Source organism: Equus przewalskii, unplaced genomic scaffold, assembly GCF_037783145.1.
Source record: "Equus przewalskii isolate Varuska unplaced genomic scaffold, EquPr2 ChrUn-6, whole genome shotgun sequence".
Lineage (NCBI taxonomy): Eukaryota > Metazoa > Chordata > Mammalia > Perissodactyla > Equidae > Equus > Equus przewalskii.
In genome coordinates, this window is record NW_027228754.1 from 1,943,927 (window position 1) to 1,962,767 (window position 18,841).

The following is an 18,841-nucleotide window of genomic DNA, read 5'->3' on the forward strand; positions in this document are numbered from 1 at the left end:
TGTTCTTTTTGGGGATTTTCTTAATAATTGTTCATTTTGAAAAAATCCCAGCTCATTCTTTTCTAAACTAAGGGAAAAAGAACTGGGGGTGGGGAGAGATTCTGGGGAGAGAGCAAAGCACTGGAAATGCCAGGCTGGTGTGTGTGTGTGTGTGAGACAGAGAGAGAGAGAGAGTGTGTGTGAGTGTGAGGCTGAGTCTATATGTATGTGAAAGAAAGTGCGGGAGTGTGTGTGTGTGAGAGTTGTGTGAATGTGAGTGTGTGTGAGTGTGTGTGTGGAATAGGACTTCTCACTTATCTGTATTGAAGGACCTGTTTTCTTTTTTATTTTCAATCCATTGTGAACCTATACTTTTGTAGAATACAATAAAAGCAAATTACTAAAAAACTGAAATTAAAAGAGGCATACAAAATACAAGCCCTAATTTTTTATGATTACACATAAAATTACTCTGTATAGAAGTTTCAAGATTTGCTATAGAAGTTTCTAGATTCTTGCTTTCAATTGTTCTACTTATCTCATCCTGGCCTGGTAGACACAGTTCACAGATGGGCCCTAGTCCATGGACCATGCATTGAGTGTTCCTGGTGTAGGGGTGAGGGGGCGCGAGGGGAGGTATGAAAATTCAGGGAGAAGGCAGTCTATGGGGATGACTGGACCAGCAGGCTCCTTTGGGGTCCCCATCATCAGTGTTTCCTTCACGAGCTGTCCATGATTTGACCTCTACAAGGAGGGTGCCTCCTTTACAGAGGGCACGGCCAGGGCTTGGGCTCTGTGGCTGCTTCCTGATCGACCAGTGAGGGCCCTGCGTTTCTAGATGACCTGGTGTGTGCCTCTCAGACACCCTAGCAGAGTCAAAGAGGCAAAGGGGAGAGGGTCTTGGTGTATTCTGGCTGTGGACTGGATTGGGGATGAGAGAGATGGGGAGGGGGATGAGGAAGAGGAAGGCTTCCAGTGGGAGAAGGGAAGAAAGAAAAGGGAATAAAAGAGAAGTGAGAAAAAAGGCTAGAATGGGTTGTTTTACTAGTTCTCCTGGGCCGCTCCGTCTCATCCACTGTCTTCACCCAGAGCAAAACCACAGGCGGTTAAGCTCCCAAAGGCGAGTGTACTTTGGTGAAGTATGTATTCTGGAGGCAGACCAGGCTTTTTAAACTTTAATGTGCATACAAATTGCCTAGAGATCTTACTGACATGCAGATTCTGATTCATCAGGTCTGGGGTTGGGTCTGAGCATCTGCATTTCTAATAAGCTCAAGGGTAAATGCTAGATGTCTGCAGCTCTGTGGGGCCAGGAGCTCTCTGAAAACGTGGACTTCTTGCTAGGAGAGGTGGGTGGGGTCTGGTGTAGTCAAGCGTCGGTAACTGAGACTTCATTCTGTGGTTCCAGAGCAGGGCCTTGTGAAGCTGGCGCCAGGGCTTCGCAGGAGCAAGTGTAACTAATCCTTCATTGACCACTCTCAGGCCTCAAAGAGTGTAGACTCCTTGAACAAACCAAATCAAACTAGCAGGCAAATGAGTGATATTGATGAACAGTATGAAACAAATTAATGATACACCTTTATTAACGAGTAAGCTTTACAACCATGTATCTTTTAAACATGCAAGGGGTAAGTGGGTTTTCTTGTGTACTCCACACATGGGGGCTTTGGGCGAGCCTCAGTTCCATAAACTTTGGTAACCTGGAAGGGTTTGAACCAAAATGGAGCTGCACGTGAAGCAGAGTTCTCGGAGCCAGTGGGGCTCTGGCTTCAGCGTCAAGAATTCTCTGATATTGTCTGGGCCAGGCCCTTTCCCCACTGATCCTCGGTATCACTGAACCTCTGAGAGAACCCTCAGCCCTGTGGTCACTCATGGGCCTCAGCAACAAAAAAAAAGTTGGAAGTTGAAAGTTGGAAATGCTTTATAGGAGCTACCCAGGGCCAGCCCTCTGGGATATGCAGATTGACGTTCTCTCCTTTCAGGGTCAAGCCAAGCACATCCAAAGGGACTGAGGACCATAACAGAAAGCACTTATATATAGAGAGAGAAGGGACTCTGACCCCTCCATTCACGTGGAAAGAAAACATCTGTAGCTTCCAAGTTCAGTTCACTGTTGGAACCTATTGCGTGAGTGGGATCTCCCTTCCCACACATTGCCTGGGCTTCTGCTAAGAGGGAGACCCAGAGTTCATTCATGTGCTCCTTGAGTCTCCTCAGGACCCTGACCAGGACAAAGGGCTTAGGGGCTCCCTGACTGGGAGACCCACAAAAGAGGCTGGGGCACTGCTGGCCTGCTGAGGAACACTGGAGGCTGTGGATGGATGTGCACGTTGAGGGGTACCGTCACCAGTAGAGGACCTCATCACGGTCACCAAGGGGATCTCTGTGGGTCCTGCTTCTCATATTCAGCCGCTTGGCTGGAACCTCACCAAGCTGTGGGCATCTCACCTCAGTGTAGATGACAGAATTGTCCTGTGAGAGAGTCAGGTTAGGATGAGGAATCGGATGTAACACAGAGGATGAGAAAACAGCAGGGGGGTCCCAAATTACCTTTTCCCTTGAGGTTGACTCAGCAGGCCTGGCTGTGGGGGAAAGAGGAGTACACTTAGGTTAGGGTCTGTGCTCACTGTTGTGTCTCCTTCCTAACTCCTCCTTGCCAGTTGTCTTCTTCTAGAGAGCTCGTACCAGCCCAGGGAACTCTGTTCCCCCTTTGACGTCTCAGGACCCTTGACCCTCCATCTGCAAATAGGTGGGCCTGGGAATCAGGAGACCTGGGTCTACGACACACGAGCTGTGTGACCTTCGGCCAGTCACCGGGAATCTGCATCTCAGCTTCCTCAACCAATAGTGGTGGTGGTGCTAAGAGCGACCACCTCACAAGGATCATGGAGAGGATGAAGAGCGATGAACTTGTCAAAGACACTTTAAAATAACCACTACATTAGACACTTAGCGTGTACCAGCCAATCTCTTAGTTGTGAGGATCATATTTATTATTGATCTTTCTCAAAGTGGGATGAGAGAACCGAGGCTCAGCAAGGTTAATAACTCTCCTCAGCCACTTCCATAAGAAGTGGGACTGTAGGCAGTGTTGAATCTCTGCAAACATGAGGAGATCCAGGGTCCCCTTCCCTATGGATCTTGGAATGTAATGGCCCCTCCTCACTCTGGGTTTCAGATTCTTCACCCATCCGTCAGGGAAAGCCTGCTTAGAGCATGAGTTGGGAGCAGATCGCCCCCAGCCCCACCCAATCCTGAATCATGCCTTCACCTTTGTTGCCCTCCTAGGATTAAAGCGGTCACATTTCCTTATTTTGCCAATGAAAACATATAGTCTGAGGCTGGTTTCTTTTTTTCTTTCTTATGTTTAAGTCCTCATTGTGACTCTCCTCGGGAAGGAACCGTGCCCACGTGTGCTTTCCCGTCTGCCCTGGCAGTGCTTTGGGCAATAAGCAGTCAAGTCCTGGGGGAACTGCCCCCAGTTCAAGAGCCTCCTAGGCTGACCACTGCCCTTAGTGCCTTTTATGGGAGGGAGCAGAAACCCTGGGCTCATTCAAACTCATTTTACAGACCAGGAATCAAAATTTAAGAGAAAGTGAGGCATACGGAAAGAAGCTCCCTATTTTTTGAATACCTATTACATACCAGACAATCTTTAAGATTTCTACAACCCAGGTTCTATTCCTAGTAATTTATAATAGTCTTGAAAAGTAGGCATTATTTCTACTTTATAGCTTAGGCTCAGAGAGGTTAAATAACTTGTCCAGTCACACATGAGTACATAGTCAGGTTTTGAACTCAGTTCTGACTGACTCAGAAACACACACTCTTCCCACCACACCACGTTGCCTCTCTCTCTGTTAGAGTGAGAACTGGCTTCTCCCCATCCCAGCTACCCTGACACTGGTAGCCTGGCTGGAGGTCATGGTCTTCTTAACTCCCTCCTATAGCTGGGACTGTCTTGTTCTGACTTAGACTCCGGGGAAAAGAAAAACTGTATCATTCTTTTCTCTCTTTCCTTTGTTCCTCCACAGTGTTCAGAAAAAGGCAAAAAACTCCCTAGTTAGGATGGTAGCAGTGTTGGTCGAGAGGCTGTTGAGGATAGTGATTATAGTGGTCATAGTGGTGGTGGTGGTGATGGTGGAAGTGAAGGAGGAGGCGGTGGTGGTGATGATGGTGGTGATGGAGATAGTGGTCATTACGGTGATGGTAAAATGGTCTTAGTAGTCTAGTGGTTAGGATTCAATGCTCTCACCCCTGCTATCTGAATTTGTTTCCTGGCCAGAGAACCACATTACATATCTGTTGGTTGTCATACTGTGGTGGCTGTGTGTTACCGTGATGCTGAAAGCTATGCCAACGGTATTTCAAACACCAGCAGGGTCACCCGTGGTAGAGAGGTTTCAGTGGAGCTTCCAGACTAAGAGAGACTAGGAAAAAGGACCTGGCCACCCACTTCAAAAAAAGTTGGCCATGAAAACCCTATGAATAGCAGCGGAGAACTGTCTGATATAGCGCTGGAAGGTGAGAGGATGGTGAGAAAAGACTGGGCAGGGTTCCCCTCTGCTGCACACAGAATCAACTGGATGGAATCAACTCACTGACATTAACAACAACAAAATGGTAATGGTGATGAAACCCTCAAAGTGGTAGTGATACCCTCACCCCAGGTGCCAAACTTCCCATTTACATTGGCAAAGATGTCAAGTATGGCCCAAGATCACTCACCTTCACTATTTGAGGTTGTATGCACTGCAGAGTAGATGACACCTTCTTCTTTCTTATTCTGATAATGAACTGAAAGAAGGAACGAGGCTTAAATATGACCCACCTGCTCGCCCACCTAAGACAAGTGTCCTGAAGACACGCATGCAGGAAAGGCAATCAGGGGCTGTGTCATGGTGAAAACTGGCAGTGGGAGGCAGTCATTAATATAGGATACCCATGTTGGCAAGAGGTGCCTGGTCTCTGCAACAGATTCTAGCAGCTTCCCCAGCCCAACATTGTTTAAACTAGAAGTTGGCAAGCTTTTTCTGTAAAAAAGATAGTAAATATTTTAGTCTTTGTGGGCCACACAGTCTCTGTGGCAACCACTTGGCTCTGTAGTAAACAGTCACGCACAATACATAAACAACTTTCTTTACAAAAATATGTGGTGGGCCTGGGTTTGGCCCATGCACCATAGTTTGCCAACCTTTGGTCTAAACACTCCCTGCCCTCTCTCCTGGAGTCCAGGCTCTCCCACCACCAACTCCACAGCTCTTGCTCGTCAAACTCTCCGCAGCAGCCATCCTTCCCCAGATGACTCTGATTCCTGAGACCTGGGGCTCACAAGGGCTTCCTTCTCCTTACTCCCCTCAAGAGGCCCTTCTCTGCCTTAATGGACAGACCATGGTCCTGCTGGGAGTCCTTACCTTTGGCACACAGTGAGTGCTGCTCTCCACTTGGAGCTGGGGGCAGATTCTGGGGTGGAAGGGGCCCTAGGCGATACAAAGTCACAATTCATTGAGATCCCTCGGAGAGAAGGCTGGACAGGGGGGACAGAGAGGCTGAGAGAAAGAATGTCAGTGGAGGCTACTGGAGGTCTGAGGCTGGTTTGTTCATGAAGGTTAATTCATAGGTCTGGACACAGTAAATTTTTATGGGATGTTTCCTTTGAAAAATACCCTAGAGGGTAGGATACCTCTATAGGAATCACAAACTGGGAGGGAATAGGGTCAGAAAGGATGGGTTACACCCTTGCATGGAAAGGGCCCCAGACCTACCAGTCAGGCTGCTTTTGAGAAGGGGAAAAAGCTAATAACTTTGACCACACACTATGCCAGACACTGGGCTGGGGAATTCAAATGCAGTGTCTACTTCATCGCAAAGCACCTAACCCAGAGACCACCACATGGCTGGATGTCAAAAAAGCCTCCTTTCCTAATTCTTCGGTGTTGCAAAGGCCGATACTGTATCTCCATTTTACAGACGAGGTGACTGAGGCTGGGAGAGGTGACTTCTCCACAGTCACACAGGAAGTGGTGAGGACAGAATCTTAATCCAGGTTTGTACGCTTTTTCTCCATGATCATGCTGCCTCTGTGATAGCAGCTACTTCCAGAACTTTAAAAATTAGCTCCTGGGATAGGAATTGAGTCACATGTGGATTTTAGAACACCTGGTTCATGGTCAGTGCCCAAGAAATATTCATTAGCTCTAACAGCAAGAACGCATTAGAATCAGTGGGTAGGATCTGTGGAAATGACTCCTTCTGTGAAACCAAGGGTGCATTTGTGGAGACTCAGAGAGGCCTGTGATTATTAAACATGCCCTACTGCTCATTCCTCGGGGCCGTGGTTCCGAGTCTCCACTCCATGAAGAGCTCTGTGAACTCGAGGGAACTCTGTTTTATGGGAGGTGTGACAACAGGTAGTAAAATGAACACTTGTAAACAAACAAACCAGAACTTGCACACCTAAGTAAGTGCTCCTTTGAAGTAGGCCCCTTGCATGACCACATCCTAGTTCTAGAGACATCATCATTGGTCAAAATGTTTTGAAAATGACCTTCAGAGATACAGACTCAATCTACTAAACAGCTTTGGTGGTGGCATATTTTTGTCTGGTGAGGAATGGATATGCTATCTGGAAATGGGTAAGGATCTTCCAGAGCTGGGTGTGGAGAAGGAAGGTGTTGATATGACTGTTTTTCTTGTGTAGCTATGGAGTCGGGCCTGAAGGTGGTTTTCTGAGCTACATTATAAAAAAGGTTTTGTGCTCCTGAGATTCTGAGATAAGAGGACCACCACCCGGAGTCTTATTTTCATGAGAGACAGGTTTCTTAACAAGAAATAGCCCAGGTGCTCCTGGCAGTGGGGGTTGGGTGGGGAGTGGGGATGGGTGGGGAGTGGGGATGGGTGGGGAGTGGGGATGGTTGGGGGGGGGGGAGGGCAGAATCTCCATGTGAACAGGTAATGCTCTTTTACTCCCTGTGAAAGGCATCTTCCTCTTGATGATCTTTCACCAGTGATTTCTCTTCTATCATCTTGTCCGGGGCCGGGAGGGAGAAGGCTGTGCTATGTTGCTTTGCCTTTAAAGATCTGACCCACAGGTGAGTGAACGGAAACACCTGTGCTACCGAGGCCAGACTGGGCCACTGGAAGGAGGCTTTGTTACAGATGCAGGGATGGTAGAACTCAAAGATCTTCAGTTCATCGTCCTCTACTCCAGCGGCCTCCCCATCTAGCTCTGGGCCTGCCTCCATCTTTCTCCTACCATACAGGTAATATCTTAAAGCAAGTCTAGCCTGCATGAAATCTATACTCAAGACTAGAGGGAAGAGGGAATGGGAGGCTGGATGGACAAAGACTGCTAAATTAAAAAGGCGAGAAGAAGTTGGAGGCTGGCCCAAGCCCTAACTGGGGTGCCTGGTGAGGCAAGAGATTGGGTCTAGGGCCAGGGAGAGACTCTTTCAGGTATCCTGGCTGATGGTCAGGGAGGAAAACTTGGATCGCATGACTGGGTGGTCTTCCTCAGAGAGCAGTCTGTCCCAACTCTGGGAAAACATCACTAATTCCTCAACAGAGGGAGCTACAAACTTGAATAAGTAAATCTGGCTCTGGAGGTCTAGGAGAGCAATTGCTTTTGCCCTCGGCAAGTGGAAAATAAGACTGTTGCCCTGCAGAGGAGGAAGTGGGGTTGTTTGAGCCTCTGTAGGTGGATTTGAAGGCCTAGGAATAAACTGGCACCAAATAGCTTTGGCTCATTTCCCGTAAATGTGGCCTGAGGTGAACAGGGTTAGAGTTGGAATAAATGTGTAGCCACCCAAGGTAATTGCTTTGAAAGCCAACATTCTCGCTTAACTATCATGACCAAGACAGGAAGAAGAAGAGAGTCTTGAATATCAAAATTGATAGATTACCTAGAAATGCCATTTCTCTGATTGTTTTCCCTGTGCATCTGAATTTTAACCAAATTTTTTATTTTCAGTGATTCTGACTGGAGGAATTAGAGAATGGACAACAGGAGAAAGGGCTACCCAGGGAACCTGCTGGATGACCTGCTGAGATGACTGAGAAATGTACTGAGCACCCAGAAAGTGCCCGTTTAACACATTAGGTTAGATGGTGTTAACTCATTAGTTGTTAGATAGATGTTATTGTTCTGACTTACACCCTTACGATATCTGAGAGCAGATCTTAGAGCATCTTAGAGTGAACTGGGCCAAGGTCACAGAATTAGTCAACAGCAGTGTTGGGGCCAGGCCCTTGCTCAGTCCTCTCCACCATGTTTCCTTTCTGATGACTTATCCACTGAACACTCACTGAGGGCACAGCCCTGTACAAGATGAGTGTGTGTGTGTGAGCAGGCACACACACTCTGGAGTTTTCATTTCTTCTTTCTCCTCTACTAGGTAGACCAGAGCTCTGGTGAGTTTAATGAGAGAGAGAGTTGGAGGCCTTAGGTTTTTTCAATCAAATTCACAGCCACAGACTGTCTTTCAAATGTGAAGGACACTGATCGACATCAAGTTCGGTTTGTAAGAATCACTATTTGTGCCTCTATTCATGCCTCAGCGTGTAGCAGTGTGTTTGTGTGCAACTCTGGGTGACTGCATGTGTGAGACAGTGTGTCCCTGTGTGTGTATGTTTTGGAAGCTGTAAGTGTCCCTCCATGGGCCCCTTTGTGTGACATGTGAAGAGAAGTCCTTCCTCCCACCCAACACCCAGGAGAAGAAAGCAGCTGGTCCTGTCAGACTCTGGCTTTCCAAAGGCTGGGCAGTGCCTGGCATAGGGATTCAGCAACAAAGAAAGCCAGAAAGAGTTACTGACCGTTTTTTCTCCAGGGTCTGAAATAACCCAGAAGTGCAGCAGCAATGACCATCACACCCAGCAGGCTTGCAGGTAGCCAAGGAACCAGCCAGTTGCTGCTGGTGGGGGTGGACAAGACCAGAGGACCTAGGGGGTGAGTAGAGATGACCATGAGCATTGAGGAAGAAATTCAGAAATACATCCCAGATGGGCACAGAAGAGACAGAATGGCTGGCATTAGGGGGAATCATGTGGCCTGGAGGAACCTTGTAGATGGGGATGAAGGATGGCTCAGAGGATGCCAGCATGGACAGGCAATGCCATGGATGACCAGGTAGCCCTTGCCCCACGGCGTTCCCCACTCTCCATAGACTTCATTGTTTCCCCACCAGGTTCAGTGGATAGGGTCCATGCTCAGTCTCGCAGTGCCTGCTACCAGCCCAGCATTGTGCCGGGCGTGGTGGGAGGTACACAGAGGAGTCAGAAGTGACCCTGCCAGTTTCCTGGGGCTCAGAATCCAGTTGGGGGACAAGACGTACCATCCAGGGAGAGTGTCACAGGCCCACTTGACTCTTTGGAAACACTGTTCTCAGCCTGGCAGGAGTAGTTCCCAGCATGCTGCTTTGACATCACTGGGAAGAGGAAGGAGACAGCTCCACCATGGGGGGCTGAGTGATTCCCCAGGATCTTCCCGTCGAGGTAGAATGAGTACAGGATCGGAGGGGAGCCCCTCTGGACCTCACAGAGAAGCTCCACCATGTCCCCCACAGCGAGGCCAGTGGGCCCGGGTCTCAGCGTGAGCAGAGGATGGGACACAGGAGCTGGGGCAACACACAGGTTGGGAGGGTCAGCTGGACCACCCAGGCTCCCAGCTCTTCCTCCCCTAGGCACCCCTCCCCACACTCCCAGGGGACCCCATTGCCTGATGCCCAGATCCCTGGGGAGTGTCTCCCGTCCCTCCTCCACTTACCCCGCACCCTGATCTCCAGCTGGGGGCTCTGTTTCTGAACTCGGCCTCCCTCAGGGGCAGCCTTGCACCAGTAAAGCCCAGAGTCTCCATCCTGGGCTCCTGGTATGCACAGTTCTGGGTGGAGGCCCCCGTCCTGCAAGACGTGGCCCTCCTTGTAGAAGGAGAAGAGGAGCCGCAAGGCTGACCTCTGTGGGTGCAGCATTGTCTCACATCTCAGGGTCACCGGGCTCCCCTCACGGGGCTCAGAAGAGTGGACAGTGCTCAGCACAGGAGGCAGGAACAGCTCTGGGGAAAGGCACGCCCAGGACTCAGGACGGGGCCCTGGACAGCGAGGCCCCAAGAGGCTGAGGTCTGCGCTTCAGCACATCCCAGGCCACAGCCCCCTGTCCTGTGGAAAACACTCATCATCTCCCGGGAACCGACCTCTCATCCTACCCACTAGCTCTGAAATGACTCCCACACACCCGAGTCCCTCTGGAATCCCAGGCCAGAGCCAGAGGGACCTTAGAGGTCATTTGTCCCCAGAGGGGAAGGGTCCAGCCCAGGGCCTCAAGGGGAGTGAGTGGCAGGACTGGTTCAGGGCTCTTCCTAGCCCCTCCCCAGGGCATCTCCCCTCCTTCTCCTGGCTCCAGATGTGCCCCATGGTGGGCAGGCAGGGCATTTGGACAGTGTCATGGATGTCTCAGGGCCCTGTGGACTGGCCCAGCATCAGGGGCAGCCAGAGGTGGGGGTACTGCCCAGAGAGCTGCTGACTTCTAGAGACCAGATCCCTGAGCAGCACCCTACTCCTTTCAATCCACCAAGCTGGTGACTCACCTTGGACTTGAACCATGGTAATCCTTGAGATTTGCATGTCCTTGAATGGACCATAAGTCACCTGCCCACTGCACCAGTACCGGCCACTGTTTTTCACTGTTGCTGGCCCCACGGACAGAGTCTGGCTGTCCTTAGAGAACTGGAGGGATTTCCCATCTTTGTAGAATGTCACCCGGGACACGGCTGCATTCCTCCTTCCCTGGCATTGCAGAGTCAGGGTGTCTCCTTCAAACACGGGGTCTGGCCAGGCTCGGAGGTTCAGCCAGACTGTGAGACACAGGAACAGGGTCACCCTGGAGCTGCAGGTTCCATCAGCCCGTTTTCTTCCTCTGTCCCATAGCCTGAGGCCTCCCACTCGGGATGGAGGCTTCTGGATGATGCCTGTACAGCTGTCACTGTCCCTCAGTCCATCATGCCAGACCCGGGTCAGGGCCTCTACTCTCCTTTCCCCTCCTTCTTCTCTTCTCTCTCTTCTTTTCCTTGCCCGCCCCCCCCCCTCCCCCCCCCCCGCCGCCCTCTTCTTCCTGTGCCTCCTTTTTGGCCTTCTTCCCTCCTACCCTCCTTGTCTCCTTTTACATTGCACTGTCCTCTGCCACCTTACCAAGCTTGGGTCAAGTTGGATTCCTTCCATCCATTGTTCTGCTGCACTCCTCCTGAGCCAATTCTCACTCCCCTAGATTGGTTTCTTATCTCCTGACTCCCCAAGAGCAGCTCCTTGTGAGAGCTGCACCCCTGCCCACCAGAGAGGAGCTAGAGCGGCAGGTGTCGGAAGTGCCACCGCCTTGGCTCACTCCTGCTGCTTTTCTTGTCAGGCTTCCCCAGACCCAGCCTCCATCTGCACCCCCAGCAGGGAGTTTTTCACCACATTTCTACCATGGTCACGGGCAGGGATCTGTCAACTCTGTCCCCACTACTAAAAATGTATACTATACCCTGAGGTGGACAAGGAAGAGATCCTGGGGACCCAGCATCATTTGCAGAGTGGCCCCAGGCCATACTTCTCTGACAAGTCAGACACCACCAGTCCCAGGCAGAACTCAGGGGCCTGAACTTTTCACTGGAGAATAATGATGAGGACCAGATAGGGAGCTCCGAGGGGAGCCCCAGCATATCTTGCCTTTGCCTGGATCTCCTTGGATCCTCAAGACCTGTCCCCTGGAAGTAATGATGCTCACAAAAGTAATGATGCTCCCAGCCTAACTAAATGATGAGTTTTGCTTCCACGACTGCTCCTTCTAGGAGCACTAAGTGTTGCGTTGAATTCTCCCTCCCTGGCATCACAGAACATGTCCTTTAAGGTCAAGATGTTCATAGGTCAGAGTTTTTTCCTACTCAAAAGAAAGCTCCATGGAGGTCAGTGGGACGGTGGGCTAGAGACTAAGGGCAGCTGAGGAACAAAGACTGATCTATAGACAAAGGTGCCTGCTTCTCTGACTATAAAAGGGAGAGAAAGGAGTCCAGGGTCTCGATGAGTGGAGAATACTGGGGCTCCAGGGCCACACTGGGAGGAGATGGAGGCCAGTGCTACCTGGAAGGAAACAGGATGGAGGCCCAGAGCCATTCTGCTGGGACTTGAGTCACCCTAGAATTACCCTCAGCCTGAGATCAGTGGAGTCTTGGTTTTCTCCTCTTCCTGGGCATTAGCTAAGTCTTCTGGGCAGGGCCTAGTCTGGTGTTGCTCTGAAGATGTTTCTGGGGGACCCAATGGCCCTGCCTTGTAGCCATCCAATGTTTTGACCCAGGAACACACTTGGAGATAGAAGAGACATAGACAAGACTTACCTGTTTTCCCCAAACAGGGAACTACAAGAGAACAAAGTGAGAAAATTAGGTTAAGTAGCAGAAAGAATTTTATGACACGGAAGCCTGTCACCTCAGGAATGGGTGGTAACAACCATTCAGTCAACCAACCACCCAGCCCCACAGGCACCTAGTCATCCAACCACCCAATCACTCTGCCATGCAGCCGCTCAACCATCTAGCCACCCAGACACTAAACCATCCAACTACCCAGCCACCCAACCACCCAGACAAGCAGCCACCTAACCACCCAGCTAACTAGCCACCCAGCCACCCAACCACCCAATAACTTTTATGGTGGACCTACTGCCTGGACTCCTCTGCTCTATTTCAGTTAAAATGTTGCCACCTTAGACAGGTCTTCCTGGGACACCCAATCAAAAGAATTCTCCTCAATCACTATCACAATGCCCCATTGTATTATCATCAGAGCACTTATCACTGTTATAAATTATTGTATTCATTAAATTGCCTGCTTATCACCTGTCTCCCTCTGTCTAGAATGTAAGCTCCATGACAGCAGGGACTCTGCCTGTCTTGTTCAGGGCCATATTACCTATGCCTATGACCTGTGCCTGGAACATAGTCTGTGTTCAATAAGCACCTGTTGAATAAATGCATGAATGCTTTCCTTTGTGCCCAGACATGCGGGGCAGGGAACAAAAATTAGAATACATAGGACTAGACTCTTGCACTAATGTGCCTGTGGGTCCTATCTGCACTTATAGAAGAACTCAGACAGCAGAGGCAGGACCTGACTCCTGTGGTCCAATGTCCCTACTCTGAGGAACAGAGGATGGAAGCAATCAGATGCAGGAGGTAAGGTTTCCCTGGAGGAGTAATCATTAAAGGATGTGGGACATGGACCGGCAGCTCGGATCAAAGAGAGAACTACAAACCAGCCAGTGCATCACACACTTGCTTGCACCTTGTATACACTGCACTCATGCTTTTAAATGAATGAATGTTTGAGGAGAATAGGTGGCCTGGGAAGAGAGGCCAAGCCATAAAATGATGACAGATGAGGTTAGACAGATATGAATAGCCTACAGGATGGAGGACCCTAAATTGAGAGGCACGCTTGGATATGAGGCAGTGGAGAGTATTTTGGCCTTTGGGGCAGGGATGAAACAATAAATGGTGTAGGGCTGAGAGCAGTCAGTCCAGCCTATCCTCTAGATTTCCTTGTGTCCTTCATTGCTGACATGTCCTAGGTGCTGGGCAGAACACTGAGAAATGCAAGAATGGCCTTGGGAGGGGTGGGTGAAGACTCTCTCAGTAGATGTTTGAGATGCAGATGTTTGCATGTTCCTTCACATGCTGCCATCTTGCTGTCCACACTACCCGGGACACAGGCAGAGGCTTTCCACCTTCATTCTCTACTTAGCTCAGGCTTAGCTCAGCCACAGGTTCTCAGTGTGCGCAGAATTATGAGTTTCTTTCTTACCATCCTGCGATCGCCCCCTCCCCACATCTAAACATATCTTTTACTATGAGCTTGGTGTAGTGGAAAGCATGCAGGATTTGGAATCAGATGACGTGGACTAGACTCATGAATACAGCTCTTTCTGTGTGACCTTGGACGAATTGTTTAAATCCCAGAGCCTCCAGTTCCTGGTTTTGCAGGTATACTGGGAATGATAGCAGTCATTTTTTCCTTACAGAGTAGTTGCGTAGGTTATATTGTCCCCCTGCCTGGGAAAGTGGTTATTACATTAGCGGAGAGCAGAGAGAAGGCCTGACCTCAGAGTGACTAAGACCTTACTGTGTAGCGATGCCTCCCTTTTGTTCCCCTCTTCACCGGAAAACAATCTTGCAGCCACAAAGTGATAAACAAACAGGGTTGAGGGTACTGAAGCCTATAATAAGAGAGAAGGCATCTAGAGAACATAGAGACACTTCAACTGAGCTCATGTCCCCAAATCCCGAAGACTTGCTCTCCAAGGCACTGAAAGACCTTGGAGTTGTGATTGCAGACCCACCGGCTATAATCAAGACAGCAGTGAACTGGGCACATGCAGACTGGGCAATGTCTGCTTACAGCAGTTCCTATAAAAAGGACCTGGGGCCTCAGTAGCTGTAGGCTAAAGATGAGGTGATAGTGTGATGAGATAGCCAAGAGCTATTGTCAAACTAGGTTGCACAGCAGAGTCTTGGACAATGGAGGCAGCAGCCCCACTGACCTCTGCACCAGTCAGGCCACTACGGGAGGGAGGAGAATGTCTAGCTCCTGGCCCACTAACAAAGCGCATCAAGACCAAGCATCCCAGGACAACGAACACGGTCTAGAAACCATTTCCTATTAGAGGGATTGGGAGAAGATATTTATCTGAGAAAGACAAGACAGAGTAGGGACATATGGTGGTCTTCAAATACTTGATGGGTTAAGCTTAAAAGAGAGGAGAGACTTATTCTGAGTTACTTCATAGGGCAGAAGTGGGGCTAATTCATGGAAATTAGAGATGTCAGGGAGGCAAGTTTCAGCTCCACATGAAGAAGTATCTCACAGCTGTGTTCTACCACATCGGAACATGCTTCTTTGCCAAGCTGTGGCTGCCATGTAGCCGGGAGGGTTATGTGGAAGCCCCGTGAGACCTGTCATGGATGCTGTGTGTGTATATGAGGATGGGTTCCAGTACTGGGAGTGAAGTTGGTTAATGTGTGGCTCAGAAGAAAATTAAGGTTCATCTCCCAAACATTAAATATGTCTTTCGTGGACAGCCATGTACCAGCATGGTCAATGTCGGGGCCTCTAGCCTCTTGAATCCCTGATAGCCAACAATAATATTAGGCACCATTTATTGTGTGACCATGCCCTGCCAGGCACTTTAAATGGATTTTATTTTCCAGTTTTCCTGATTAGAATCCAACTACATGCAGACCAGAGGTAGTGAGGTAGAAGGGAAAAAGCATCGGGTTTGACATCAAATGGACTTGGGTTTACATCCCTGTTTTGTTCTTGTTAGCAGGGTAATTCTCGGCAAAGTTTCTTAAACTTTTTGAAGCTCATTTTCTTCAACTCCTTAATAGGGATAAAAAAAAAATGCCTGCTCTCTAAGTCTCTGAAGGTTAGATGCGAAAACGTCCGCACTACAAAGTAGGTGTTTTTCTCTCAGTCCCTCTGTCCACATCCGAGAGGAAATAGCAGCTCTGCTCTTACAGTAACTCTGTTCCTACACATCTGGCCATGGAGTCCATGTCTTAGGCTGCTTTTCTGGGGTCCTGAGCACCAAGTGTGACCCAGTCATGCCAGTCTCTCTCTGACTGACTCTCTCCTTCTTCTCGCACTGACTCTCTCCCTTTTCTCTTCCTTTGTTCTCTCCCATCAGATCCTGAGTTCCAAGCTGGGAAGCTCTGGGACTTTATCTAGTCAAGTCCTAGGGCTGTTCCTTCTACAAGGTAGCCATTTGTCCTTGGGGATCTTTCCTCTGGAGTATATCCAGGCACCAGGCCATCCTGTCCCCGCCCTTAGTGTGAGCATTAGACCTTTCACTTGTTCAAATGGCCATTCATAGAACACACAGGCTAACCCAGGGTAACACAGTCGGGGAAGGAAGAGCTCTGAGTGGAACAGGTATTTTCCTCACAGAGGTCAAATTCTCAAATTCTATCCAGGAAGAGACTGTATTTAGGAATGGTTTTGTTTTTCTGGTTCAATGAAAACAAATAAACAAACTACTGAGACCAAATTTAAAAAGTAAGTCAACTCAGAAACTATAAAATGAAATGAAATATATGACGAGACTTGTTCCTTTTAAGTGTAGCAGGGTGACAATGGCTGAGACTGAGCTGAGTCTGAGGGAGCCCAGGGACCCCCTTCCCCCAATCTTCTACTCATAGACCAGCCCCTTCAGTCACTGGCCTGGGTTACTGGCCCCGGGGGGAGGTGGGTCAAGGAAAGAGATATGGATCAGAGAGAAAGGATTTGATCCTTCTAACCATCCCCAAGGACCAGTCAGACTAGAAACAGACCCCCATCCCCAATAGAGAGAGGATGTAGGCAGATAAAGGACAATCAATTTGAAAAGGGCTTTGAACACCCAGAGCAAAGCCTCTTGACCAGTTGAGAAGCCTGGTAATTGTTGATAGGTTCTAAGAAAATGCTGAGGCTTCATAAAAATACATCTCCTTGTAAAACCCCAGCTCCCATCTGCTTTTCCCTGTTTCCCTCATCTCTCCCCATCCCTAGTAGCCTCCTTTCCTTCTATAACTTTATTTTTCCCCCACGACAGCTCTGATGAGTGTTTTAACCTGATTTCACAAGGTAAATATGTCACTGGGACTCAGAATGTGATTTTCTGCCTCCCTAATTTAGCTCTGATACATCGAAGGGCTGCCCTTCCAGGGACCCAGGCAAATGGGACCGGAAACATCAGGGATCCCTCCTACCCACCCCACCCCCACCCATCTCTTTCAAATATACCCATGGGTACGCACGTGTCTCAAGCTCCAGCCATAAATGCACGTGAACTGAGAGAGGTCAAATCAGGCTTCGCGTCTCAGGAACGACTTACAGTCTTTGGTGCCCAGGAGGGGATGCTAACGCTCAGTGACTTACCGAAGAACAGCACAACCGTCCAGAGCAGCATGGCGCCTGGCCTGGTGCGGAGGAGGGAGCAGGTCAGACTGAAGGCAGACGGAAAGCTGGGGGCAGAGCATCTAGGCCACAGGCGCAGGGTGGGGTGAGTAAGTCCTCTCACTAAAACGGTGCTACTGTTTGACAGTCTAAATAGAGGAAGTGGGGAAGAAACTTAAAAAGCTCAAGTTGGTACTTCCTTTTTGATATAAGGAGTATTATACGAATAAATTTTCTTGACCATGGAGCATGAAGGTATCAGTAAGTAAACCACTAGCAAGCACTTTTGAACATTCTCTCTGTGGCTTCAAAACACTCATTCTAGGGAACCAGGATGGGACATAGCTATGCAAAGATCCAGAAACTGCCAGAATTTGCTTGGTCTCAGCCTCAGTTAGCTTGGAAGGTTTCCAGCACAGTGCGGGAAACACGAAGATCATCCATCCCCGACCCTGAGTGACCACCAGTTCTCGGAGGTGCCCCACCGCCTCCAAGGAGAAATGTGTCTGGACAACACAATGAGATGGAGAAGTGAATCCTGAAAATGGTCCACAAGACCATCAGTTCAGGAGGGAATCAGAGATCAGTGAGGTTGGACTAGAAAGGGGCTAGAGGTTCTGAATTTGAGGCTCTAAGACCATCAGGTTATTATTTTGAGAACAACTGTTCATTAAAAGACACCATTAAGAGAGTGAATAGGCACCACAGGGATAAGATATTTTTAATACATACGGCTGACAAAGAACTCATATCCAGATTATAAGAATATCTATAAGTCAGTAAGAAAAAGACAGACAACCCATTAGAAAAATGGGCAAAATAATTGGATAGGTAATTTACAAAGGCAGATATCCAAGTGCCAAACAAACATAGAAAAAGGAGCTTGACTTCATAAATCACTGTAGAAATGCAAATTTAAACTACAACGAGATACCACTACGTACCCTATAAAAATGGCCAAAATCATATAAACAACCAAGTTCTGGTCGAGATATGAAGCAACTAGAACTCTTGCACACCTCCAGTGGGAGTATAAATTGCTACAACCACTTTGTGGCAGGAAAACTATGTGGCAGAATCTACTAAAACTAAACATGTGGATACCCGATGACTCAGCATTTTCACTCCTACTCACAGGCTGAACAGAAACACATGCATATGGGCACCAGAAGCCATGTGCAAGAATGCTCATAGTAGCATCATTTGTTACAGATAAAAACTCAATAGTCCCTCAACAGAGAAGGAGCACCTACCCTCACCACCCCATCTCCTTTGAGGAAAGAACATGTGAGATTAAGGTGAAGCACAGAGAGTCGGGTAAAATACTAGGAAGCACTTACTGACAGTAAAGTTTTTCCTGGAAGGCTTTACATGAGAAGTTTCATAGTCTGGAAAGAATTTGATGTGCTGATTTCTAAAGGTGGGAATGGAGCAGGTGAATTTTCTGTTTTCTTGGCCAAGATGATCGATTCAGTGGAAGTGGGAAACCAATCTGACATGGCCAGGCATGTCTTTTGTGACTCAGTTGATTGGGAATGAGGTAAAAATGGTGAGGAAGTAAAGCAGGAATTGGATATCTTGTCCACTCACCTCAAGATGCGAACATTTATATGTTTTCTTTTATCCTTCTCTGTCCAACAGAGCTCCCCACTTGAGTGGTCTCCAACATTGTTCAGCTATGGGTCTAGAGGACCAGATGGCAGACCTGCAGGGCTGCAGCTAAGGTAGGAGGCAGGTGCAACCACAAATGGTCTAGCTTGCAAGCATTCGTGGTGCCCTGCATGCAGAACAGTTGAAGCTTCTGCCCCTGGCTGCTTCCACTTTTACTGGGTTCCAGCAGCTTGAGTGTGTGACCCCTGTCTGACTTCTCACTCTACTTCTGCAGAGTGAGAAGCTGCTGCACCTTCAGA

General features: G+C 48.8%; 1 protein-coding gene across 2 annotated transcripts; it reads right to left on the reverse strand.

Annotated features, from left to right (window-relative positions):
• Positions 1–1,139: 1,139 nt before the first annotated feature.
• On the reverse strand, positions 1,140–17,095 carry FCRL6 (Fc receptor like 6). 2 transcript variants are annotated; one of them, XM_008520493.2, is made up of 10 exons: positions 16,914–17,024; positions 12,338–12,358; positions 10,556–10,822; positions 9,740–10,024; positions 9,309–9,590; positions 8,791–8,916; positions 5,394–5,459; positions 4,708–4,776; positions 2,530–2,561; positions 1,528–2,451 (listed from the first exon to the last, which is right to left on the reverse strand). In XM_008520493.2, exons 1-10 carry the CDS (start codon positions 16,942–16,944, stop codon positions 2,323–2,325), a joined length of 1,308 nt encoding a protein of 435 aa, XP_008518715.2. In that variant the 5' UTR covers positions 16,945–17,024; the 3' UTR covers positions 1,528–2,322. The 2 variants fall into 2 exon arrangements, with proteins under 2 accessions (XP_070464336.1, XP_008518715.2); XM_070608235.1 differs by lacking the exon at positions 12,338–12,358 and having other exon boundaries at positions 1,140–2,451; positions 10,556–10,848; positions 16,914–17,095.
• Positions 17,096–18,841: the final 1,746 nt, after the last annotated feature.

What these genes read in the sequence shown, in the direction of transcription:
- FCRL6 (XM_070608235.1), bottom strand. Translation starts at nt 17,014, where the DNA reads ATGCTCTGCCCCCAGCTTTCCGTCTGCCTTCAGTCTGACCTGCTCCCT. An exon ending in TACAACCTCAAATAGTGAAG is followed by an intron (nt 2,562 to 4,707) that starts GTGAGTGATCTT and finishes TTTCCCCCACAG; the next exon opens with CCAGGCCTGCTGAGTCAACC. An exon ending in AGTCAACCTCAAGGGAAAAG is followed by an intron (nt 2,452 to 2,529) that starts GTAATTTGGGAC and finishes ACTCTCTCACAG; the next exon opens with GACAATTCTGTCATCTACAC.